Genomic DNA, 27,438 nt, shown 5'->3' on the forward strand with positions numbered 1-27,438 from the left:
ACAGGGGTGGCCAATATTTTGCAAAAATATGTATGTTTGGTTTATCAACAACAACAATAATAATAATAATCTAGACTCTGCTCACTTGATCATGTCCCTGGTCTCCAGAGGTGCCAGGTTGATAGTGACCAGGTTGTCTGGTTCCTTCCTCATGTTCAGCTCCGGTTTGTTGAGCAAAATGGATGGGGAGGTCCGAGCCACTACTCTGTGCCTTGGGCCTGGCTCAGTGTTATCTGGACACGCAATCTGGAACTCATATGTGCTGTTGGGTCTTAGATTGGGGATTAGTACTTTGGTCATTCTAGCATCAATGGTCAGTTTTTGGCGGCTGTATTCAATCTGAAAAACAGAATCAGATTGAAGTAAACTCTCTGAAACAGACAGCAGAGCATCTGATTTTATCTGTATTTCTAGATTATAGGATGCTGAAGAGCTGCATTTATATCAGAATGGATTTCATTATAAAATAAATAAAAGAAGGGATTGCATTTAGTATACATTGGATGAATATATGTTGGCTAAATATACAGGATGTCTCAAAAGAAAGGAAACAGAAACTAAATGAAGCACCCATATAGTTTTGTTTCCTTACATTTGAGACACCTTGTATAATCAGCAAATAATGCCTTATGATGACTGAAGCCTCAGTCTGTTTATGAGACAATGCTTAGCAACAGAGAATAATAACAAAAAAATAATTCCCCCATCCCCCTTATTACCCGCGTCTATATATATTTAGACCATCATTTTGCTATCCCATTAAACTCTGAATATAGCGAAAAATATGTTCATATATTTGAGATGTAATGACAACATACAGACATACATATATGCTACACAGACATATATACATATATGCTACACTTTATTTTTTACACTTCTTGTAGCATATCTCGACAGCAAAACTTTACAAATTTCCTAGTGAAACATCTGCATATCTGCAACTGAGTGATGCTTTTAAGGAAAATCTGCAACAAGAATATTTGACTGTATAGATTGCAAAACATTGTATACAGTTAGAAAAAATGCAGTATAGAGTACAGTTAGATAAAAATTTAATTTCCACCCCTTGCAAGGAGTTCATGACAGTCAAAAAATATCCACTCTTCTATTTCTACATTTCTACAATAATAAAAAAAACAGCTGTCTCTTAAATTTCATGAGAAATAGAAATTAAGTTTTATTTCCTAAAACCATATGAACTTACTTTAATTATTGCAACATGTATTGCCTTCTCTTGTAAAGTTATTCTCCAAAGGATTTAATGGAATTAAAGGTTAATCAGATGAACTATATACTGGATGGTGATTGTAATTAATGGGTTTCTGGAGAATACAGATGAGCCAAGACCCACTCATACTGTATCAAATCACAATATTTAAATTATTAATTTTGCTTCTCAAAGGAAAATCAGTCTTCTTAGTTTTCAGTATTATCATTCTACTCTAAAAGATAGTCCAATTTACGTTTTTTGTAAAACGATTGTATGAATTTCCCCCAAAAGAAATGTATGGTGAAATGTATGTCAAGATCAAACCGATAATGTCACAACAGACAGTTCTCTCACACCCTAGATTAGGAAAGGCATGCAGCTCCCTTCCTCTACACTGCTCCTGTGTCTCACAGACCGTAAGGAACAGGAGAGCAGAGCATTGCAGGTGGCAGTGTACAAACTACACACTACCCAAACACAACTCAATCACGAGACACTACACACACACAAACACAAAACAATCACCACACACTTCACAAATACAACACATTCACCACACATTGCACACAACTACACAAACAGAGCACACACCACAAACACAGCACACTACACAAACCATACAATCACCACGCACTACACAAACAACACAATCACCAGACTATACAAAAACACCATAAGGAAGGAACAGGAGAGCAGAGCATTGCAGGTGGCAGTGTACAAACTACACACTACACAAACACAACTCAATCACGAGACACTACACACACACAAACACAAAACAATCACCACACACTTCACAAATACAACACATTCACCACACATTGCACACAACTACACAAACAGAGCACACACCACAAGCAGAGCACACTACACAAACCATACAATCGCTGCACACAACACAAACACTACAAATTACACAACCACACACTACTGCAACACCGCACACTACCCAAACACAACACAATCAGTACACAAACATATCACACAAACACTGCACACGCCACTAACACAAAACAATCATTGCACACTTCACCCCACAATCACCACTTACTCTACAAACACAGTCCAATCACCCCACACTCCACAAACACACATTACACACACCACGCAAACACCTCACATTCTAAAAACAAACATCACACAGTACACCACAGACTACACCACAACACACCACACAAACATATGTCTTTCACTGCATACACTACACACACCATACAAACACATAACACACAATTTTGACAAGCCAAATTTAATAACTTTACCCCTCTAGTTCGTTTAGTTCCTGTAACACTTACTGCCCAGATAAACAGATTTACATATCAACAGCACAGATGCCTAAGATTTCTGTAATTTAGTTGAAAATCCCCAGAAAGTGTCTCTGGTTTAGACACACTCACCATGCACTTATACACTGAGCGGCTGTCAGAAAACTTCCATGTCAGCAGCACTGTCGTCTTGGTGACCAACTTCACAGTGAAGTTTTTTGGAACATCTGGTGAGACGATACATGGGAATAAAAATGAAGGGAAAAAAGAGAGAGAGAGAGAAAGATGCTTTAGTCAAGCTGACAGAGGACACTGGAGTGAGACAGCAAGCGAGTGAGTAAGAGACAGAGAGAGAGAAAGAGACAGAGTGGAGAAGAAAGGGTCAGCATCTAAATTCCTGAGGGGATCCTGCAGAGTGGGTGATGTGTGGTGACCGCTGTGAAGGAGGTGGAGAAGGGCGCTTTTAGTTAAGACAAAATAGCACATGACTGGACTGGTGGACACAGACCCATGGAGGACAGGACTGGACAACTACTCAGCTGGCTCGGACTGGCAGTGCTGCTCCAGAAAGGTCAGTGAAGCCCCAATTCCCACTATGGAGCCAAACTGTTTGAACAGTCTAATAGATAATACAAATCTGGAAAAATTAAGACGTTCTAGGCAGTACTATAAATGCACACGTAAATACATTGAGGCCAGGCTTTGACACCCTGGCCCACTGCTTTATTTTCCACCTCTGGATAGGCATTGTGCCAACCCGAGCCAGGATTAAACAGAAGAATAGACCCAAACATATCATGCCCACATTTTTTTTAGCAGTGCATCTTGGGATGCCATGCTGTTAACCATCTCAGTGTTGGAAGAGGATAAGACGGGGATAGTTTTTAAAAAACAAACAAACAAAAAACAAAAACAATCCAAAAAAACAAACATAAAAAGCAAAATCACAAAAACAACCCAAACATACTAAAATTTGCCTAATTTAACTCAACAAGATTGTGGCCTTCATTTCAGATCCTACCTGGGCATACCTGAGGGAGGGGCATGGCTAAATCAGTGAGTGTGCTGGCTTAAATGAGGCATGTCTGACCAATCAAATTTGTACTTACCTTACAAACTCGGTGATCCACACTCTTTTGTATATCTGACTGACTTTTAACTTACTGACTTGGCTTTACCTTGGTTTGGGTTAGCGAAGTAAGTTTCCCCCACGTTTGTATTAATTTAATCGCTGTGTAGGTGCTTGGATTGCTGTTTTCAGTGGTGGTGAGGAGGGGTTATGTTGTTGATTTTTTATGGCTTTTTTTTGTCCAGAAAGAGACAAGCAAAGCAAAGCCCTACCTGTGTCAAGGGCCAGTGTTCGATACTGGACGGATGGGCTGTAGGGCCCTGGACCTACACTGGTGTGAGCGCGAATTTTCACGTCATAAAGGGAGTTTGGCTTGAGGCTGTTGATTGTGTAGCTGGTCTCTGAGGCAGGCAGATGCAGTTCCTTTGCTATTCCAGAGGCATCAGCCTCCTGGTATGCCAGAGTGTACTCTATAATGGCACCATTGCGTTCGGCCAGCACTGGTGGAAGCCAAGAGAAGTGGACAGAGCAGCAGGTTACATTGGATCTGTCTGTGATTTGTGGGTAGCCTCTGGGAACCTGCTCAGGCAAGCTTAGCTCCTGTATTGCTTCCTCCCCGAAGCCAGAGCGCGCCTTGGCAGACACTTTGAAAATATAAGTGGCACCGCGGTGCATGCTGGGCACAGAGTATTCCTGCTCCTCAGGGCCGAACTCCAGCGTGGCCAGGGGGATGACATCCTTGCGCCCAAATTGAAGCCTATAGCCCAGCAGATCCAGACCTGGAGGGACAACCGCAGGGGGTAGCCAGCGGACCACTGCAGAGTTTTCAGAATCCTGATGGACCCATACAGAAGGGGGACCTGGAACTGTGGTACAAGAGATACAAACATAGATAAGCATTAGTCTCATGTGCACTCAAATCTAACTACAACAGTAGTGTCAGACCTTTAATCAAGGGACGAAGAACCACTGTGCTTTTTATATCAGAATATATAAGCAGCCTACATCCATATATGTTGCATTTCTGAGAATAATTCGTTTTATTCCTTTTTATAAAAATTGTATATTATAATTGAATATACATTATTCAGATTCAATGTATAAATGTATATTACGTATAATGTATAAAAATCTATTTTCTGACATATTACATCCATGAACCCATTTATACAATATCCCAAATTCAGCCTCCAGTGCATTGCCTCTGCTTATTCATGCTAAAGTGATGTCATGCTAACTGTAGCAGAGTTATTGGGGTAGAAAATGTGGGAAAAGATCAAACACTATGCTGTTATTGACTGTCAGGAAGGAAATGGATAATCTCAGCCTTCCAAAGCATTCACACATCCATAATGAGAGGCAATATTTTTTGACATCTCTGAGCAAATCATTTCCAAATAATAAAAAAATAAATAGATTGAATTTCAGCTTGGATTGCTTTTTGAATAGTGTCATGTCTCACCTATAAAGGGCTTAGCCTCACAGGACAGAGGACATTTTCACCCAGTCTTGAAAGCATAGTAACAAAAAGGCTAAAAAGGTTAATGAAAAATTCATCTATATACTAAATGACACAAACATGCTTTTTCTGCTTCTTGGATTTCAACAATTATAGTGAATGTCCTAGGTTTATATTGTGCAGAATAGCACATTAAGTTACGTGGTATTTATAATGTGATCTATAAACCAAATTGTAGAAGGAAGCTTAAGAAAAAAGCTATATTGTTTCCACAAAAAACATAAAAATAAAAACAAACAAACAAACAGAAACCCCAAAAATACTACACAGTAGTATTATTGCAATTGCAGTATTATTATTCTATCATTGCAAAAAGACATCATGACACAGAAATGGTTTAGTCTCTTGACATCTCTTCACATGGCTTGAGTTAAAGAGGGTTAAACAGGCCTCAACACTAGACATCAGACTAACACAAGACATCAACACTAGATGTATTCAGGTAGGTAACATGCTTGTATACAGCTTTTGGAAATATTCATCCATTTTCCTTCTACATTATTTTTTCTTCCATTCATTTGTCTGGAGATTTTACTTTTGAACCGCTCTAATTTGTCTTAAGCTATAGCCAACAAAATTCACATGGTCAGACCTGGATACACCAGGATCCGTCAAATTTCAGATTTTCCATTAGTTCCAATTGAGCTGCTATAGGTAGGGGATGATGTCAACATGATTCTAGGTCTCAGTAGAATTTGGGAGACAATGTTCTCCTAAAATCTGTATACTTTCAAATAAAAACCTAATCTAAACTTGGTAGAGAAATTTCCTCTTTTTAACTCTTGTAAATTTGAAATATTTTTCGCAATATATGTTTTTAAGATAAAGCATTTGTTCAGCACTAGGAACTGCTCCACACAGTTAAATGTAATCTTTTCATATGTGTACTTTGAAAAATGTTCTTTTATTGTTACTTAATCTACATAATCTTAATTTTTTCAGTTACAATTTCTCTCGAAATTTGGATTAATGCTTTAACTAGGTAAAAATATAATTTCGATATATACATTTAATTAACTTAAATATGCTTTAATAAAATAATGTGCCAAATTTATTTTGATGACCAAAGTGCATGAAAAAAAAAAACAAAAAAAAAAACAGCTCTGTATTTAGTTTCCCTACAAAAAAAGCTTCTTTAAAAAGCTTATAAAACTTTTTTATACCACAAAGACCGAATTTGTTTTGTCTTAAAATGTGAAAGCAAGGATTATTAATATTATTATTATCATCATGTGACATTAGGTTTCATTGCGTTACAATAATAACTAGCAACGTGCCTTTCCAAAAGGAAACACATAATGGTTGCGCAGCTTGGATCGTTCTCCCACCCTAGAAAATAAAGTTTCCTAATTTGAACACTGGGTGTCCCTATACTTATTTGTTTTTCTTTGTCACACACACACACACACACACACACACACACACACACACACTTTTGCTCTCCCTCCCCCTCACTTTTACACTCTCCATCTCCCCCTCCCTCTCTCTCCCACATGCATGCACACAGCTCTGAGATACTCTGAGAGATACTTATTTCAATGCATTCTTATGGTAGTGTACACACTCAGAACAAATGCTTGCAGCTCTGAAAATATTTTCAAAATCACTTAACCACAGACACTGTTAAGAAAAGAACACCCTGACGATCAATTTGGTGCAAGTATTATGCAGATTTGTACGTTATCACCAGTTAAACATTGTAGAAAATTTTCATAAGCCCCGCTCAGAAAATTCATTGAACTCTATGGAGGCCGAGCCCCTCATTAGTGCCAATCAAATGTCCATACTCAAAAACCGTATTGTCAAACCATTTCAAATGTACTGGTGTAGGAAAGGAGAAATCTACCATTCTCTACCATTTAAAGTTTAAATGGAGTCTCTAGGTGAATGTATAATGATTTTATGAGAAAACTTTTGGCAGAAAAGTGCAATAGGCGTGTACAGGCTGAGGAGCAGAGTGGATTGTGACATCACTCACTCTAGCCTTCCCCTTTCAAATTAATAGAGGGGTATTGAACGAGAGATAAAACAGGAAGGATGAGTGCGATTGTTTTCTAAATTGACATGATGGGTCCTGTTGTACCCGGTTCCGACCATATGAAATTGCGTGGCTGTATCTTGAAACTTCACAGAGTTAAAGCAGGTTTAAAAAAATTATAGGAATGAATGGGAAAAAACCCCATAAAAAAACGAGTGTAGCAGGCAAAAGAGTACACATATCAAAAAGCTGTATACAAGCCCAAATCATACAATCAAACCAGACGATCTAGAGTCTGAAAACTGTGGAACTAGTTACGAGGCAAAGAATTAGCAGAAATATAAAATGAAATATAATAATGTAATTCAGATAACAATATAGTTGCTCATTTCATTAATGCATTGCGCAACCAATAATAAGTGAAAACAGTATGGAGTAAGTCATTAATACACATAGAATACTGAATGCAAAGAAAAAGGAGGAACACAACTGCCTCAGAAGAGAGATAGAGAAGTGGAGAGAGAGAGAGAGAGAGAGAGAGAGAGAGAGAGAGAGAGAGAGAGAGAGAGAGAGAGAGAGAGAGAGATGAAGGTGATGAGGACACAATGCAATCTGCCAGAAAGCGAGGACAGCAGGGGTCAGCATGTCCATGATTGCAGCAGCACACCGCGACTCCACTTCAGCACAGCATACCGGCCAGCACAATCCTCCCTCAATCCCTCACTACAGGGCCTCAGGCACGTTTCCCATCACACACTTCATTAATGGCTGCTGTTGACACACAAGCCCTGATTGAGAAAGGACTGCGTTACGCTTATATTTCTTCCCTCCTCCCACTAATTTCCAGCCCCTTAAATACCCTTCTCATATCTAGAGAATGATATGAGAATCTAGAGAAAACCAGAATAGTGCTTATGGAAGTGTAGGGCGACTCTTTAGATTATTGAGTGTTTGCTACTATTAATTTTCTGTATTTTCTACACCTGTAATTCCAGCTACACATATGCGGTATAAGGAAAAAAAATACTGAGTACTGTATAATACTGCACAATATTTTGTTAACCTGTGCGCATGTACTGTGCGCATCTTGCCCAACCATAAATCCTCTTAATTAAAACAAAAGGAATACACTTAAGCAGCACTCAATCCTGCACTGATTTTATAAAATAAATTTTAACTCCAGGCTTTCACATGATGCAACCACCATCAATACTTTTGATCAAGGGACCAATGTTTCTCCACGTAGCATCAAGGAATCACTGATCTTTTAAAAATGGCTGAAATACATACTGCAATCACAGTGTGAGGCAGTATATTTTAATTTTCCAGATCCAAATTAAGCCTAGGACAATATTAGATCTTGTTTTGGTAAAACACTTCAGTCCAAGACAAGGCTTAATTCATCTCTTAGAAATCGACCCTGAAAATAATATTTTGTCCATACCTTAAGCCATGACCTTCATTCTCCTATGCCTGAAAAGTCCATTCAGTAACTGAATAAATATATAAATGTACAGGTAGACAAGATTGGATGGAGCTTCTAGCAGCCAGTGGAGGCTTTCTGCTCAATAATGGAGTTTCAATCAATCATGGCCATGTCTTTCCTCCTGGACAACACACACCATGAAAACAATCAATACTGGGACATTTGCTGTGAGATCAAGGTGCTGTAAAGCAATGACGCTGCCTTCTAATCTTTATATTGATAAGGTTTCTTAGCCTTTGCTAAAACATTACTGTGTGTGTCTAAATTGACCAGCAATACATCTGAGCAGAACTGGGGAAAAAAAAAATCTAAGCTTTAAACTACTTCTATCCATAATTCATAAACTAAAATCATTATAAAATTATATATACAGATAATGAATGAATGAATATATATCTATAAAGATATAATTTTATGAGTGCAAATATATCCAGTGAAAAGATGGCCAGCTAGTAATCACCAATTACAAAAGCTTCTATTGTCTTTCTATGCATTCTAATAAATGCCTTTAATAAAAATTAATTGTCCGTGTGTTTATAACCATGTGTGTGTAATAGCAAGTGAGTGTGCATTATCATAGGTGTATATGAACCTGAATGTGGAGTGCTAAAGCAAGGCAGAGACGGGAGGAGGTGGAGGAGGAGAATGAGGAGGAGAAAAGACCTCTTTTCAGTCAGTGCTTAGTGTGCCATGGAGGGTCCATCGGTGCCTGAAAGGGGGTCAGCCCTTATCAATGGGAAGAGGCGCAAGCTTAAGTTGTCTGACAGCACAATGTCCCGAAATGAAGCATGAAAGTGCCTAGAGTGCTTCCTCTGAGCCTCCATTGGCCAAGCTCCCCTGCCCTGCTGTCACTTAAAAGACCATGATGCTCTTTACCTAAGAAGGGCTAAGTCAGTTTTCTGCTCTCTCTTATTTGCTCTATTTTATTTTTATTTTTTATTTATTTAACTTAAGCTCTTTCGCCACAGTCTCAGAAATGAGAGAAGGAAAGGGGGCACCATACTTCCTATTTTGAGAGATGAGCTTTCTGGCTGAGGCACATCAGTCAGAGTGTGTGTGTGCATGCATGTTTGTGTGTGTGTGTGTGTGTGTGTGTGTGTGAGAGAGAGAGAGAGAGAGAGAGAGTGAGAGAGAGAGAGAGAGAGAGAGAGAGAGAGAGAGAGATTACAGCTTACAGACTGACACCTGCTATAGACAAACACAGCCTTGCGGCTATTGAAAGACGCTGGTGCTGTGAACTCCACACCCTCTGTACTGAGCTCAGCTCTGACTTGCTCATTCATACCTTATACCTGATCAGCTGTTAAGGCAGACGGATGTACCCTGTAGAATATACTTACTGACAGCATTAAATTTAATATTGATAATTCATGAAGCTCAATTAGTATATTCAGGCACCTCTAATGAAAATAATCAATAAAACCAGCAGCAATTCCACAATGCAACGTACTGCAGTAATGCAAAATAATTTGCCACAATCTACATTGTTTTAGTTAGTTCTCAGCCTTTTTCACTTGCCATAATTTCAAAACAGAAAATGGCTGATGTTAGCAAAAACGGCTCCCTGTTAATTATTCTTTATATTACTCACTATATCATGCACTATTATAGGGAACTGGGTAACACTTTACAATAAGGGATTGCACAATATTAATTAATTATATGTGAGCTAATAATTAATTATTCATTATCTATTTAGTGTTCATTGAGTGTTAACTGTTACTTAGTTATTGAAGTTTTTTATTCAATCAGAATGATTTTTTGGCCACGGTATTTGCACACAGAGGAATTGGTTCTTTGCATTTAACCCAATCCCTGCAGTGAAACACACATTTACACACACAATAGTGAACCCTAGGGGGCAGTGAGCACACATGCCCATAGTGGTGGGCAGCCCTAGCCACTCCACCTGGGGAGCAGTTGGGGGTTATGTGCCTTACTCAAATTCACTTTAGTCATGACCTGCCAGCTCTGAGGTTTGAACTGCCAACCTTCCGGATACAAGCCCAGTTCCCTAACCACCAGGCTACTGCTAACATGATATTAACTGTAGGCTTAGTATTGAATTAATGAACTGTATTTAACTTAGAACCATTTGTAATTATTCAAAGTAATGAGATTATTCACTAGTACTTATGCATTAATTGTTACTTAGTTATTGATACACTTGTATGTTAATTCAGATAATCAGGGACGTCGTAGTGGGGTGAAAAGTGGGACTGAGTAACCAGGGCCACCAAATGTTGGGAGGGCCCTTGAGGAGTCTGGAATTTTATTTTCCTTTAAATAGTAATATCAATTAATGATCACAATAAATGTAGCTAACTAATGTAAATGTAATTAATTCATTCATTCATTATCTGTAATCGTTTATCCAGTTCAGGGTCGCGGTGGGTCCAGAGCCTACCGGGAATCATTGGGCGCAAGGTGGGAATACACCCTGGAGGGGGCGCCAGTCCTTCACAGGGCAACAGAGACACACACACACACATTCACTCACACACTCACACCTACGGACACTTTTGAGTCGCCAATCCACCTACCAACGTGTATTTTTGGACTGTGAGAGGAAACCGGAGCACCCGGAGGAAACCCACGCGGACACGGGGTGAACACACCAACTCCTCACAGACAGTCACTCGGAGCGGGAATCGAACCCACAACCTCCAGGTCCCTGGAGCTGTGTGTAAATGTAAGGTTTTGGGTAAATAAATCAGTTGATTGATGGATTAAACTGTGTGTCTTAGCCTTCATGGTGTCTTCAAAGTGTCTGAGGACAGGCACCTTCACCCCTTGCACAAAAAGGTTTAGTTCGCCTTCACTGGGCTTTTTAACTAGGTGCATTTAACTTAGCATTCATTCTGCAGTGCGCGTTTATCCATGCTATGGAAGATGATGGTCCATGTACCTTTCATTAATTAGTTTCCCATTTCTAATCCTGCAATAGAAAAATGGAGAACTAACTGTTTTCCTATTTTGAGCTATATAAATTTCATTGATATAAGGAAAACAGACTGTTTTCTACAGCATACAACTAAATACAACAAAATACGAAAAATTAATGAGTTTTTTTTTTATTCTTGTGGCCAATTATGGGTTGGGCTGCAGATTTTAGACCGGAGGTTTCTAATACTAATAGCGCCACATATTTTGAAATGGAGGAATTCTGCTGGTAGATTAAAGATTAACATACTTGACCCATTTTACAATTTAATTAGAAATATGGTCAAAGACAGGGCAACATATGCTGAGATTTTTATGCACACTGGGGACATGCGCGTCCAAAGACGCCGTTCTAAGGCTAATATAAGTAAGATTGTTAAACCGCAGCAGAACGGTGACGTTTAGGTGACACGTAGTTATATCTGTTATCTTCCTGTTAAGTATGAAAAAAATCAAATATCAATTTATAGTGAACTAAAATATATCCCTTTCTAAAATTCCCTTTATTTGTGATTTGATGGAAGAAAAGAAAAAACTAATAAAATCTACATTCTCTGGTACTGTTGATAACATACAAAGTAGGGAAATGGGTTGTCTTACATTTTTCTATTGCAGGATTAGAACTGCAAAAACAATTAACAAAAGGTACATGGACCGATGATGCCCAAGAAAGCTAAATCCGGTTTTCAGAAAAGAAAAGAGAGGCAGGAAAGAGACAAAAATAGAAATGAGGGAAAGCAACTGCTAACACACTTCTTTCCCCAAGAAAGCAAATAGAAATTAAATGAGCTCCTGTTTATAAAACGATTTAATACCACCGCGACTGTCAGTGCTAAAAATTGCATAATTAACATGATGTCTTATCTGTAATCTGAGGTAAACTCTAAAAAACCACACCATTGCAATAGTATACTAATTTGAAAATTCAGTTAATATATATTATTGGGCTATTACATAATTAGGCTAATAGCTAAACATATGGGATATGTAACATTGAGGTTACCACCACAGTCAGAGAGCAAAAGGTATCATCACAGTGACAGTTTTTCTGAGAGTGTAGGGTCATGAAATTTCTACCAGCAATCAACAACAAAAAAAAAAAAATCAAAGAAACAATGGCCTATGATCCCAAATGTGTAAAAATGAAATACACAAATAGTCAACGTGTGAGCCACATTTATAGAGAAAAACAGTGTCACATCAGATTCAAAGTAAAACAGAAGACAATCTAATTAAAATATCAAAAAGCTTTAAACACCAGTGTGTAGCCAACACCCATGTCTACATTGTTCAGAGCTATAAAGAAAACTTAGAACTTAGAAATAAATGTTCACAATGTGTTTTTTCACTATGTATCAGCACCTTTAAAAGTATTTTTTAGAAGGTCTGTGTTTAGAGTTAATTTAAAGAAAAAAGAGATGAATGACTGAATGAATGAACACTTCTTTCACATTATTGTTGCTGGATTTGTTTTGAATATCAGCATGTGTAGCTTTTTGGGAACAAACTTATTTAGGTATGTGAAATTTGTTAAAATATCAAGGCATGTCAGATCACCTCAGACCTGGCTGAAAGGCCTCAGACTGCAGGGGGTGTGATTAGAAAGCAGTTGTATGATGAGCTGTCACACTTCTTCAAATCAACATGAAAAGAAATGTTAAATTAACTCCCGAGTGGTGCAGCTGTCTAAGTGATGGCGCTTTTATCAGGAGATGGCTTTTCCAATTCCCAGCGATGCTCTGACCATCTGAGGCCTAAAGTCCAAGACTGTCCAAGAATAACTGGCCTGCACTGAAGTCTTTGTAAAGCTCAGTTAATGTGATATACACATAAACTGTACACACACAGACACCTCTCTGATTGGGAACAATGTCCAATTCTTATTTGTATGAGTGCCTCTGCCAAGCATATTCATAGATACAGCCCCGCAGTGATAGATAAGGGAACATAAGCCCCTGAATACCCTCACACTACACAAATGTCTTATTGTTTAGAAATCCTGCCAATCAAGCAACAGTAATCACCCATCACACTGCATAATGCAGATGTCCTCCACAGCAAAACAAATGTGAATAACCTTCTACAACAATTTATTTGTTATTGTAAAACCTGATATATGTGAGGTTCTGTAGCTACTATTGCAGATCCAATATTAGTAAACCATTTTTTTCTCTTTGAAGCACTTACTCTAAAATGCCTGGCTCTAAATAAATCATTCACAAGTAGCATCCTTAATTTAGTTTTTAACACAGGCACTATTTATACAACAAAATCTACTTGTGTCTAAAATATGACTGTAGACCAGTCTAAAACACAAACTGCATATTTCTGCTAAGCTTCTAAACACCACAAAAAAATACAATAATCCATTCTGCACCTCGTCTGTTTAACAAGAAAAAGCAGGAAACATGTGGTGAACAATCCACACATCATAGATTTCATATTATTCCTGTAGAGCACAAAGGCAGCCTGCCCCTTTCCTTTATTGCTTCCCCTCCTCCAAAACCTTATGTATTCTGTTCATTGGTCCTTTTCTATCAGAGGGCCCCAGGGTTCATATTGCACTGAGTAAATCTCAGGGTGTGTATAATGATAACTACATTAGTGCTCACCTGCTCCCTTGGTCACCACTAGTTTGGGTTTGCTACGGGCACCATCTCCCTTGGTGGTGTAGGCTGCCACAGTGATGGAGTAGGTTGTGTCTGGCTGCAAGCCCCCAATGACCATCTCCTACATTTAGTGAACAGGAGGAAAAAGTCAGCATTTAGGTTGGGGGAAAAAAAAAAAAAAAAACTCTTTTACCCAGACCTGAGGAAGATCTTTTGCACTACAAAAGCTTTCATTGCACCCCCTCTTTAACGCTAAAATTCTTAGGGTTAAAATAAACCATAGGTTATTTTTTTGGCCAGAGTAACTTTTACCACTATAAAACTACATATTAGGCCTTTCAAAGTAAAACTGCCCTGTGACAGACCTGACTACCCCGTTTTCTGTCATTTTAAATTTAGTGAAGTATGAATTTGTAGTGTGTGTTGTTTTTCGACTGACAATGATAATTGCAGCATGATTTCATTTCAGTACGATTATGCAGTGTTTTTAACTTACATACCTTGCTGTAATGAATGAATAAATGAAGTGTGATCTAATTTCGGGAAATATTTATTGGCACTAAAGTGTTCATGAATTAAAAGGAATGTCTAACCTTTTTAACATATAACATACACTGCCTCAAATGACAGAGATGTACAGTTATAAATTTAACATTTACATTAGTTACTGAATAAAGCTCAAAATATAATGCTGAATAATTAGTATTAACAAAAGTAATTTTTTGTTACTTTCGTCTTAAACACATGAAAAAAAAAAAAAAAAAAAAAAAAAAAAAAAAAAAAATATATATATATATATATATATATATGAAATAACTTTATGAGAGGAAAAACCTACATTTGGGAGTAATCAATCCTGAAATTTTGACATATTACTCATGCTAATATTTAACACCAATTCATTAGGTGTGGTGAGTCTTCGCTCTCTCTTTTGAACCTTCTACAAAACATGCAAAGAGAATTAATTCAGGGAAAGCCTGAACAAACACCTCGGTTGAATAGTGAATGCCGGCAGATCATGTGCTAATCTGTGTGCACATGCAATATCGATGGGTAATTATTTTCCTGTAGTTGCACTGAAAGCTGTGGCCCTAAATCACTTAGAACTAGCAGAGCATGGCAAAATGAATGCTGAATGTGTTTGGCTGGGGGGGGACGGCGCAAGGGGAATCACAGAAAGGTGTTCGCTAATGGCTGAGTGCCACACTGAAAAAAATTGTTCCCGAACTTCCCACATTGGAGAAGATTAAAGCAATATAGAATATAAAAATTCTTAGAAAAAATGTAGTTTTTTATCAAGGGAGACATCAACAGAACCTGCCATTATATTAGTATAACCTAGCTGTTTTATTGAATTTACGATTCCACATTAAATGATGCAGCAGTCACTTTTTGTACAGGCATCAGAATGTACCTGCTGTACTGATTAAATAGAAAGAATGGTTTAAACGTAAGCACTGAAATGTTAACTCTGACACTATTATTTAAAAATATATTAAAAGATACACGGATGGAAACTTGGCTATTGAGTTTAAGTTTTTTCTATAAAACTTTCAGACTTAGTTTGCCCCCTGAACAAATTGTTGTTTAACATTATACACACAATACAACAGTTCACAGCACTGCAAAACAAGGCACATCACAGACACAAACACAGTACGCTCAGACATTAACATGCACCCGGCATTGCATCATCCCCTCGCCTTGTCATCAGTGGTTTACTCTCTCTGGTACGACACTTGACACAGTAGTCAGTAACTGGCCATGGCTCTAAGGCCAATTTAAATGGCCCAAGCTGGTCATGTCCACTCAGAACATTGAAGATGATGCAACACCACATGCTTTCTGACTACAGCAGGCGCTTGGCATCTTTGTACTCACATATTCGGCGGTGTCGTCTGTTTCCCACTGACCCCCCCATAGAGGAGTACGCACAAAAGAGACAGTACTTTAAAAGTAGGTCATGAGGTAAAAGGAAAAGGCAAATTTAGAAGAGAAAACAAGGTTTACTGAAAAAGGAGCAAATTGTGCTTAGTTCAAGGACTCTGCTCACTTTCTCTGCCAATTTAAAACTTCCAGGAATCTGTTTATCCCATCTGTTGGTCTACTACAGATCCAGTTGTAGCCTAATTCATCATGCATAAATAATATAAACGATAGAATTCAAAAAGAGTATTGTTTGCATATTCACATCCATTAACAACATAATCTTTAATGTGGCTTAAAGACTTGTGAACTGTGGATTCTACTTCATGTATCATGGAAAGTAGCAGAACAATGTTAAATCCCAGGTCCCTTGTTGGTGATGCACAACTTAATTAGGCATCTACCTGTATATGCCTATGTAAAATTTAGAAAAATATGTGTGCTTGTAGATATCCACTCACATACTTGTCCACAAACTACATCTTTACTGACTATAAAACCTGTCTACTGACAAGACCAGCTTATATATTTAAATTTGTACTTTTAGAGTACAGGTTGTGACTGCATGGTATGGATCAACATATATTCAGCTAGATATGCATTTCCTGAAGGAAAAACCAGTGCTTGGAAAAAAGAAAACACATTCTTAAAATGTATAAAATAAATTACAGGAGAAGGAAAAAAAACTTCAAGTTTCAATGGAAGCCAATGTAAAATTATTTCATTCCAAGTAATTTTAGAGCATTTCTATTGGTCCATTTACCATAGAATGTTCACACAATGTGAAGGATAGCTGCAGAGTTCAAATCATATGGTAAAATGGACAAAAACAATTTTTTTAACTGAACAATGACGGTGTGTCTATATGCTCTCAGAACCAAACCATGTATTTTGTAATATTAAAGCTGCCAGTTGGTCAAAATAAAATCAAAATGTCATGAAACATTGGGTAGTAGAACTGGTCCAAAATTATTGGGCCACAAATCATGCTCCATTGCTATTCAATGTTAAGAAGGTTTGTTTTCTCATTTAGGTATAATATATTCACCAATCAGCCATAACATTAAGGCCACCGGTTTCTCTTCATAGCTTATTAAATGCTCAGGAACCTCACAGGACCACCACAGTAGGTAGTATTTGGGTGGTGGATACCACAGTAAAACATACATGGAAATTATATGCAAGTGTGTGTTGTGCCTGTATGAGTGGACTGGACTGAGTAGGGCTGCTGAAGTTTTCAAAAACTGTGCCCACTCACCATCCACTCTGTTGTACACACCTACCTTGATCCAACACCCAATAATGAATGAACTTTTGTGGTCCTGTAGAAGTCCTGATCTTTGAAGAACAGGTTGACAAGGGACTAACATATTATGCAGAGTTAGTAATAATTATTGGTTTGTTATCAATAATTATAGAAACATGGAGTTGTCCATGGGTGTGGGTGCGTGGATGAGTGTGTCAGTGTGTGTCACCCTGTGACTGGCAACCCCTCAGGGTGTGCTCCCACTCTGAGCCCAGCTATTCTGGGTGGGCTCAAGACCCAAAACGACCCTGAACCAAATAAGCAGTTACAGACAATGATGCAGACATATAAATGTAATTAAAATTAAATACAAATTTAACATGTAAGGTTTGATTGCATGTAAAGTCAAGATTAAATTAACCTTTTGATGCCCTTGAAGAGTGTACATCAGTTTCACTCCCACCCTTTCAGCATGGATTTTTACTTTCTATCCCCCTGTATTTTCTTACATTCTTACTCAAAGTCACACATTTTGGTCATAATTCGGCACTTTGAATGCTCAGATATCTATCGGTGCTTGACTCCACTTGAATAATCAGATTCAATGTGCTGTTATCTGCAGGACAGAGCCTGGCAGTTTAACTCAGCTAAAGGTTTTCTAAGCTAAAATATATGACCTTATAGACCACTCAAGCATCATTTTGTGGATGAAAGGCTATGAAAAAAAAGGCTGAAATATTAACAGGTGGTTCAAAGAATTTAGAAAGTAATGAGGTGTAGTGAGTGAGATTGCTTTGGGTCATAAAATATATTGATCGATTCAACTACACTGACTTTAAAAATTAGGTTTAATTATGATTGATTCTAACAACATTCAGTAATGTATGACCTCATGCTTTGTTCAACATGCATTTCTAAGCAATGAGAAGAATGTCATACTTTGTGACTTTTCGTCAGAGGCTTTTTCTCTTTTTATTGTATTATATTTTACAATGTTTTTTATAAGATAGATGTCGGTAACTGTAGTACACATCTACTTCTTACATAATAAACAGGTTGCTGTCAAACACAACAATAATATTTTGTGGAATATTAAAAGTGAAAAATAAGTGTTAACAAAAGTAATTTTTTTGTTACTTTCGTCTTAAACACATGAAATATATTTTGATTCTTTATGAGAGAAAAAAAAACCTACAGAAAGTTAAAATATTGACGCTGAGCCATTTCCTAACAGAAATAACCAAATGGAAACAAATGAATCAAATGGTTGTATTACAGATTCACAACTTTCCAGCTGAATTTAGTTAAAGCTACATATGAACGTGTGGTGTTACCTGAGCATCAGCGAGCATCACGTCTTTAATGAGTGGCAGCCCACGAGCCTCTCCATTCTCCACACGCACGTAATGCACCTGATAACCACGGATCTGACCATGCTGTCGCCCTGGCAACAACGAGCGCCACATCACCTTCAGAGCTGTGGAATTTATCACTTCAACCTCTACCCGACGAGGAGGCGCTCCAGGAACTATAAGTAAAAAGACATAAATAAAATAATTAAATAATAAGTCTACACATTTTCTGGAGACAGAAATGACAACAGATATGCTTATACAGTCCTTAGAAAAGAAGACAAAAACCCTTCTGTTGCATAATATTAAGTCAAATTTAATATATAATAATATGTTATATTTTGGTAAATAAATTTGAATTGTAATTCAAAACTGTGAATTTAAATGTGTAGATTTTTTTTCTGTAGAGGATTTGTTAAATAATTGTACATATTATTTTGGGAATAGATATATTTTGCAATAATTTGTATAATATAAACTGTATAGAATTATTAAACGGTATAGTTTTTTAAACAAAAAACATGCATTTTCATTTCAGTGTTGCATTAAATGGAGTTATGAAATAAAAAATCTATTTCTTGGACTTTTTTTATTGCTGTGGTGTTCCCCAGCTGTAGGCTAGGTCTCACATTGGCAACATCATCCAAGAACTTCACAAAAATTCTATCCTGCTGCCTTCAGCGCAAACATCATTCTATTAAGTGAAACAACTCTCAAATGCACTTACTGACTTAAGAGACTTCAAATCAAATATCTTGCTTTTATACATTATACTGCTTCTGCTGCCTCCTCCCCACGGAACAATCTACTGTCTGCTGCCTGTCAGCCTTGGGTGTGAAAGCTAATGAAAAATCTGTTTGTATGGGACATAAAGGCTGTGTTTATTGAGTATTGCTCTCAGGAGTAAAAAAAAGTTCCCAGTGCTTTCAATAAAAAATGACTATTGTATTACACAACAGGGTGAATTGGGGGGGATTGCAGGTGGAAGTGAAAGCATTTGTTAGTATTTGGTTGAGGGAAAATATTACCCCAATTTAGTGATCATATTATGGATTTTTTTTTCTTTTTAATTAATGTATAAAGTAGCATGTAAATATCATGCAGACAAGTAATTATCCACTTATTAGGCCATAAATTCCATATAGAAAACTTATATTATATACTATACATTCATTGTTTTTGTAATGTTACAAAATGGCAACATATTTAAAGGTATACTAGGTAGTATTCAAATTACAGCTTCAAAATCATTGCTACTCTTTCATTTTTGTCATAGACTAATAAAACCTAACTTTGCATCCTGCCTTCTTGCCTGCTCCCATATTACACAGTGAATATTACTTGATATATATAATTAGGCTCATATGAACCCTGCACTTACACAAAAGTTAATATATATATATATATATATATATATATATATATATATATAGAGAGAGAGAGAGAGAGAGAGAGAGTTAAGGCTTGTTGTAAGGCTTGTTTAGATTATTTAAAACTCTTTTTAACATGTTTATTCTCATGATTAACCTAGAAAAAACATTTTAATAATAATAGTTGGCACAGATAACGCAATGACAGATCAAATATCCCCTAGTGTGCTGAATGGCAAGTTTACTTTTAAAAACTTCCAGATGGGAGTTTAGATAAAACTAATGCAATGCCAAGCACCTCCTGAGAATTGTGTAATAAAATGTGACAACACAATGATGTGGATTATTTTTCTTGAATTTTCTAATTCTAATTTCCCCAGGATGGGTCAATGCCCCTTGTGTGACCTGTATGACACAGAATACCCCAGGCATGCCTCCCAAACACACACATCCATCACAGTGACATGTGTGCAAGGCTGGTGAAGAACAGCACAGGGCGTTCCGTATTGATTAGCAGCTTGTCCCCTGAACTCCTGCTGTCAGTCAGCCACAAAGACTTGTCACTAGCGATGTCAAGCACAATTTCTTACAACCAGAGGCCAGCTGAGGATCATTTAAAAGCTTATAAACTGCCTGTCTACTTCAGTGAATGTGAGGAAATGTTGGGGGGTGGGAGGTGGGAGGTGGGAAACATGTTTTCTATTAAAACCATAGATCCAATAACTGCAATTGTTGCACTTATATACCCTATATACAATATACAACGCTTTGTTGTATATTAGTGAGCCTTTCTTTGCTGTATTTTCTGAAGTCCCTTATATTACAGGCCCTAGTTATAGGATAGGTCATAATTAGAAATGAGAAGTGAATGAGGATGGCTAAAGAAACCCCTGCTGTGAAAACAATTCATATTTCTTCACAAAAATATCTGACAGGCTAAGCAAAATTTTTATCAGCTGCAGTTGTTTTAAACCTGCTAGCTTGATAGCAAAATGACTGGCAACCCATGTGCATGTGTATCTGCCTTGTGCCCCGTTATTCCACAGGACACTCTATAACCCTGAACTGGATAATTGATTACAGAGAATAAATGAATGAATAAAATGAATGAATAATATATCATAATTACACACTTTCCTCAAGCCTCTCTGAGATTTGTGTGTGTGTGGTTTTAATATTCTAATGAACATACATGACTGAATGCCCTCTAACACTTGAAAATACATTTTTGTTAATGCTACCATAGCAATGCACACAGGCATGAGACAGAGAAGCTGCATTTTTTAGCTTTTTACTTTAAATGGTATCATGGTTTCACAGATATTTAGGGTTAACTGAGATTTTGATATCCAGCCCATATAGATATACTATATAATGGTGCTCTGAGGGATGGTTGGAACAAGGGTTAGGTTTACATGGTGTGATGCTCTCAGTAAGCTCTGTGTTTACTTCATGTTTGGAATGAGGCTTGGAGGCTCAAAATGAGCGAGGGGTTTAGATAAAATGCCATATTTACTCACTGTGAGACTCTGAAAGAGCGTCGGGTTTACTAAGTGTGAGGCTCAGAATAAGCGTTGGGTTTACTCAGCATGAGGTACAGAACAAGTACCATGTTTACTTGAAATGAGGTTAAAAAAAAGATTTACTCCGTGTGAGGGTAAGGAACGAGTGACGGGTCTCCTCACTGTGAGGCTTGAAAAGAGCTATTTACTGGGAGGCTCAGAACGAGCACAGGGCTTACTCAGTGGGAGGGTCAGAATGTGCAATAAACTTACTCAGTTTGAAGTTCAGAATGAGCACAAGATTTATTCAGTGTAAGGCTGGGAACGAGTGCTGGATTTACTCTGTATAAGGTTTTGAACAAGCTCCCAGTTTCTTCATCATTAGGCTCAGAATGAGCGCCGGGTTTACTCAGGGTGAATTTTGTCTCTTGCTTGGAAAGAACGCAGGGTTTCAGTGTGAGGCTTGGAACTACTGCAAGCACAAGGTTGGTAGAGAGGGCTGAGCCATGTTAGCTTGGTGAATGCTTAGATTACAAATTATGTAAACATTATCCAATTTCAGACAGCCTACTCTACATGTAGAGGAAAATAATAAAATACAGCAGACATTAACTAGACTTTACGAAGATATTGTCAAGAAATAATTAATACATTTACATACTGTGGGCTCTGAGGAGCCAGATTTACTTAATTGATTTAGTTTCCCAGGGGCTTTAATATCCCTTTATACCAGCAACCATCTATTGGCATTAAGAGGGTAGCTCTTTTCAGTTTGACTGAACTGTCACAATAAGCGAATATTAATATATATAGATAAATAAAATTTGAGGTGGCACGGTGGTGCAGCAGGTAGTGTCGCAGTCACACAGCTCCAGGGACCTGGAGGTTGTGGGTTTGATTCCCGCTCCGGGTGACTGTCTGTGAGGAGTTGGTGTGTTCTCCTCGTGTCCGTGTGGGTTTCCTCCGGGTGCTCCGGTTTCCTCCCACAGTCCAAAAACACACGTTGGTAGGTGGATTCAAAAGTGTCCGTAGGTGTGAATGTGTGCGTGTCTGTGTTGCCCTGTGAAGGACTGGCGCCCCCTCCAGGGTGTATTCCCGCCTTGCACCCAATGATTCCAGGTAGGCTCTGGACCCACCGTGACCCTGAACTGGATAAGCGGTTACAGAGAATGAATGAATGAATAAAATTTGATAAGACTGAAGACCATGAAGTAGAAAAGCAAGATTAAGTGTACATAAAATTATTTTTAAAACTTCCACATTCATTAGTTCATACCGTCCTCGTCAGTGCGGCAGGTAAGGGCTGTGCTTTCAGGTCCAGGCCCAACAGTGGTTGCGGCTGCCACAGCTATTTGGTATATTGTCCACTTCTCCAGCCTCTGCAGTGTTATCTGGCTGGAGGTGGGAGGCACATGCAGCTCCTCAGCGATTTCGGCTCTGCTCTCAGCTCCGCCCCCTGCCATCGAATAGTGCACTATGTACCCAGCCAGCTCTCCGTTCTGGCTGTCTGCTGGCGGGGGTTGCCAACTTACCAACAGGGATGTTGAGCTGGGGCTGGAGCACTTAATCTCTTGTGGGGGGGCGGAAGGCTCTGCTCAGGCAGGGAGGGAAGAGGAAGAGGAGGAGGAGGAAGAGGGGCAGGGCAGGTAAAGGGAGGGTGAAAAACAAAAAACGAAAAGATGGGAAAGAGAAAAAGAAAATGATAAAAGGGAAAAAGAAACTGAAAAGACAAGCAACAACAATACTGAACATAAGGATACATAAAAACATAAAATAAAACGTCAAAAAACATAAAAATAACGTCAAAATAATAAGAATTAAAAAAGAAACTGATAAAAAGAGCAAATGCAAATGTGAACCAAAGAGGAAGGTAACATGACATGCATAGTAATGAAATATAAAGAAAAAAAATGGCAGGCCATCCCAGAGGGCTTCTCTCTGACCTAGTCGAATTTAGGCTATGTATGTGATGCTGACTGATGAATGTAGCAGGCAGTAACTTGCTTTAGCATGTACAGGCCTGTACTGCTGGATATCGTACAAAAATGTCTTTTGCATTAGTGTGAGATTGGGTCTGTTTCAATCAGTGCTCTTGGAAATGGTGAGATTCTGTCATCCATAGAGAAAAGTGCTGTTTTTATCAGCTTCGGAAAGCATGTTTTTAGCACAGCATTTATGGTTCTGTCGTGGAACACTCTGCTCAAGCATATGGGAAATTACTACATGGGCAAGGTTCTAAAGCAATATAATAGCTTGGTCTTAATCATATTGACTGAAACAGACAGTGCTCTCAGAGCAATTGAAAACCTAGAGACATGAAGATGGCAAGCTTTAACCTCTCATCTTTAACCTGAGAGGGCCGTGGCTGCTTGTTTAATTTTCTAAGCAACACTTTTCAGTGATTAGCTGCTTTTTTTTTTGTCCAAGAAAAGAAAAACCTTTTCTTAAAGTAGCCCAATTCATTATTACATTGACACTTATCTCTACTGGTGAAGGCATGTGCTCAACCCAAACAACAGACAAATGATAAGGGCATTTCACGGAAAACAAGTCAAGAGAAAAACGTAATTGAAATTTAAAGTGAACAGAACATTTGTCTGCAAAAAGCTGAAATTAATTCAAAACCAGCTACAGGGATTACAGGGAAATGAATTTCTCTGCAAAATGAATAACTAGAAAGAAGAAGAAAAAAACATTAAGACCCAAAATGTTAACTCATAAAAAACATGGAAAGCTACTGAGCTTCAAACTGAAAATAACAGCATTAAAAACAGCACAAAGACACTATTTGGATATTTATATTATACGTACCTGCCGTCCTTCAAACACAATTTTTTAAAAAGACTTTCTTACCACAAGCACCCGGCCACAGGGAGACTATATTCCCTGAGCCGGTGGGTATTCAACCCTTCCCCATTCTGTGAAAAACTCTCTTAGCATAATGCAGGCGCTTTGTAGTAAGTTAAAAGAAGTCTACAATAACTGACTTGTGGTATATGTGGTTCATGTTTAGATATAATCAAGTGAGCCTGTGGTGGTCAGAGGGGAAGGATTGTCCAAGTGCTTTAGCCAGGACTGTGCTCTACATTGCTTACACTAGTCTGAGGGTCCACAATGCTGAAAGAGAGACAATGACACTCATATATTCCCCCAACCATTTAGATAACCCTAACCATCCTGACACAAAATACTACACCAAACCTCGGACCGAAAGAATCCCATTTCATAGATTTTGTTTATTGTAAAGTGCTGTTTAGTCCAAATATATTCTAAATGCTATCTCACAAAAACTATGTGCTAGAGATAAGATATGACTGCAGTGAACAAGCAGCATCTCAGAAAAGCAGTAATGATGCCAGTATAAAGTTTTCTAGCTCAAAAATAGGTCACACAAGTTATGTAATATGACTAAGATAAGCCAGTAACTGTTAGGTAAAGTATCTGAAGACTAGCATTTTAAACAAAAATAAATTGACTGGTAATATTGGTGTATTCTTCATTTGTAGAATAACATGTTTGTGTATGTATATATATATATATATATATATATATATATATATATATATATATATATAGTTTTAAAAAAATATATATATATTTTTTTATAAATTAAAGCTTTATTCTCTTCTGCCTCATAGCCAAGCGAGCAGCAAGCGGCCAGCCATTAGGCCAGGCCACCACCACTGTTGCATTCATTAAATGTTAGGGCTGGGGGCAAAAAGCATTTGGTCATTTGTGCTCATGGCAGCATAAACTGATTTGACCTGTCCCTAGACTCCTTTTATTTAATGCTTGCCACCAGCATTTTGCAGTGTATTATTTTACATAAGGAAGCGCCATTCAGACCGTTTATTGCAAACAGGTTTATTTTCTGTACAGCTTAAGCAGATTATTTTTCTCCAGCCCCCTTTCCTACTTCAAATGTATTCACAACCTCCTCCAGTGTCAGAATCAATTGTCCACTTTTCAGTTTTAAGGCAGAAAATGGCACGGTTGTCCATAGAGAGCAACTCATTGCAAACTAAAGAAGAGGAAAACTGCCTTTTCAATTGCTTAGAGAACTACAGCTGATATTCATGCTAAAGAAATGACTTTAGCAAATAGTGACACTGTTCTATTGACATATAAATATACATTCCATCAATAATAAAATACATCCATCCATCCATTATCTGTAACCGCTTATCCAATTTAGGGTCGCGGAGGGTCCAGAGCCTACCTGGAATCATCGGGCGCAAGACGGGAATACACCCTGGAGGGGACGCCAGTCCTTCACAGGGCAACACAGACACACACACATTCACTCACACCTACGGACACTTTCGAGTCTAATAAAATACAAAAACACATAATTGTTTTTAGATTATTTTCATTCCCGAATGAAATTTCAGGTAGTTTTCTGGCACAAACATTTTTTGGGCTAAATTAGTGCACACATACTGCCATGAATAAGGAACTAATGCTAATGTTTGTCAATAAATGTTCCAGCAGACTAAAAAACCTCACTTAATTGCTATATCTGGGGGAGATAAAGTGCTTGTTTGGATAACGGGAGCGTTTAGAATATTAAACAAATATTATATATAATAAATATAATATTTATATTAATAATATTTAGAATAAGCCTTTTTTAATTTGAACAATAGTCAGGTATAATATTTTTCTGAGTAACTGTATCTGGTGACAAGACCTTAATAATGCCACAGCAGCTTAGGGAAAAACTTTGGTCAAATGCATTAGATGGACATAATTTGGGATTCTTATCAGTCGTTTAGTTTATCAACCCTCGCCCATCGTTCCAATATTCTTTAGAAAAGTGCTTAAAGAATCTCTAGCCTAGGGCAAGCTGCCCAGCTAGAGAACAGGAGGCTGATGCAGGGTCCCTGAAACTCAGCTTGTGGACCCTCCAAGACCATGTCTGAAATGGGTACCAAAGTCTGAACAGCTACTGATGGGAAAAGTTATTATCCCAAGAGGCCAAAGTTTAACTGATCAGTTCAAGAGTGTCTATTTCTCTAACCCCCTGGACATCGCTCATTAACAGGCAGTCAGCCTTTTATAAAAGCAACTAATGGATTCTAATCTACAATGGCTACTATTGAAACCTTATGCTTGAGGTGTGACAGGGGGTTAAAGAGTACCCTTGGCCTGTCAGTGAAGGCTCTGGCTCATGACTGTTGGCCCACACTGGCCTCACATGTATGCAGTACCATCAACAAACTTGAGACTGTACACTGTACCATAAATTAAAACAATACACAAGATATAATATTCTTTCTCATGTTACAGAAGAAGTCCAGCTTGCCATTGTGACTCCATGTTAAAACACACATGAGCATTGGAAGAAATGATGGTAAACACTAAGCCAATAACTAAAACAATAACTCTTTGTTTCTGCTAATGTAAATCTGGAAACAAGTGTGGTGATCCTGCGTGCCAGTTTATGCGTGCGTGCGTGTGTGTGTAAGACACCTGGTAGTGCTGCACTGAGGTAATTGTATTTATAGCTTCCAGAGTGAGTGAGTCAGGATAGAGATCTTCTACCTCTTCTTTCGCAACACACATGTTCTTGTGTTTGGGGAGACAGCTTTGTTTAAGGTGGAAAACTTAATTCCTCCCTATCCTTGCTCTAACATGGGAAGCTTTGTCTTTCAGAGGTTGATGGTTGAGCAAGTCAGGTCGTGGTGGATGCCTCACAAAGCCAAATTTTAAATCTGTCCACTAGTGGCTAACATCAATTCTATTCTTGTTAAGTGGGCAAAGTGCTTTATATCATGAACAGATACACTCTGTAATACCCAATCATTTTAGCAATAGCTAACATCACATACTGAATATGTCTAGTTAGTTGTCAGGAGTATTTATCATGAATATTATGTCATTTTTACAAGTATATATTATTAGTATAATTTGCTACTCTATTATGGCAGATACGGTTACTAAGCACTATATGATAACTG

The 27,438-nt window shown here is 38.0% G+C and overlaps 1 protein-coding gene across 5 annotated transcripts in view; it reads right to left on the reverse strand.

The window, feature by feature from the left end:
* Positions 1 to 27,438, reverse strand: part of ptprsa (protein tyrosine phosphatase receptor type Sa) — a 403,088-nt gene that overhangs the window by 93,805 nt on the left and 281,845 nt on the right. For 3 of the 5 annotated variants that reach the window (XM_066647369.1, XM_066647367.1, XM_066647368.1), the window contains 7 exons: positions 22,755 to 23,069; positions 18,589 to 18,782; positions 15,964 to 15,990; positions 14,086 to 14,203; positions 3,820 to 4,413; positions 2,611 to 2,705; positions 86 to 339 (listed from right to left, as the gene is read on the reverse strand). In XM_066647369.1, the coding sequence (XP_066503466.1) occupies positions 86 to 339; positions 2,611 to 2,705; positions 3,820 to 4,413; positions 14,086 to 14,203; positions 15,964 to 15,990; positions 18,589 to 18,782; positions 22,755 to 23,069 (1,597 nt within the window). The remainder of the gene's footprint in view (positions 1 to 85; positions 340 to 2,610; positions 2,706 to 3,819; positions 4,414 to 14,085; positions 14,204 to 15,963; positions 15,991 to 18,588; positions 18,783 to 22,754; positions 23,070 to 27,438) is intronic. The other 2 variants (XM_066647371.1, XM_066647370.1) reach the window with 1 other exon arrangement.

This window comes from Hoplias malabaricus, chromosome 16 (genome assembly GCF_029633855.1).
Source record: "Hoplias malabaricus isolate fHopMal1 chromosome 16, fHopMal1.hap1, whole genome shotgun sequence".
In the NCBI taxonomy this organism is placed as follows: domain Eukaryota; kingdom Metazoa; phylum Chordata; class Actinopteri; order Characiformes; family Erythrinidae; genus Hoplias; species Hoplias malabaricus.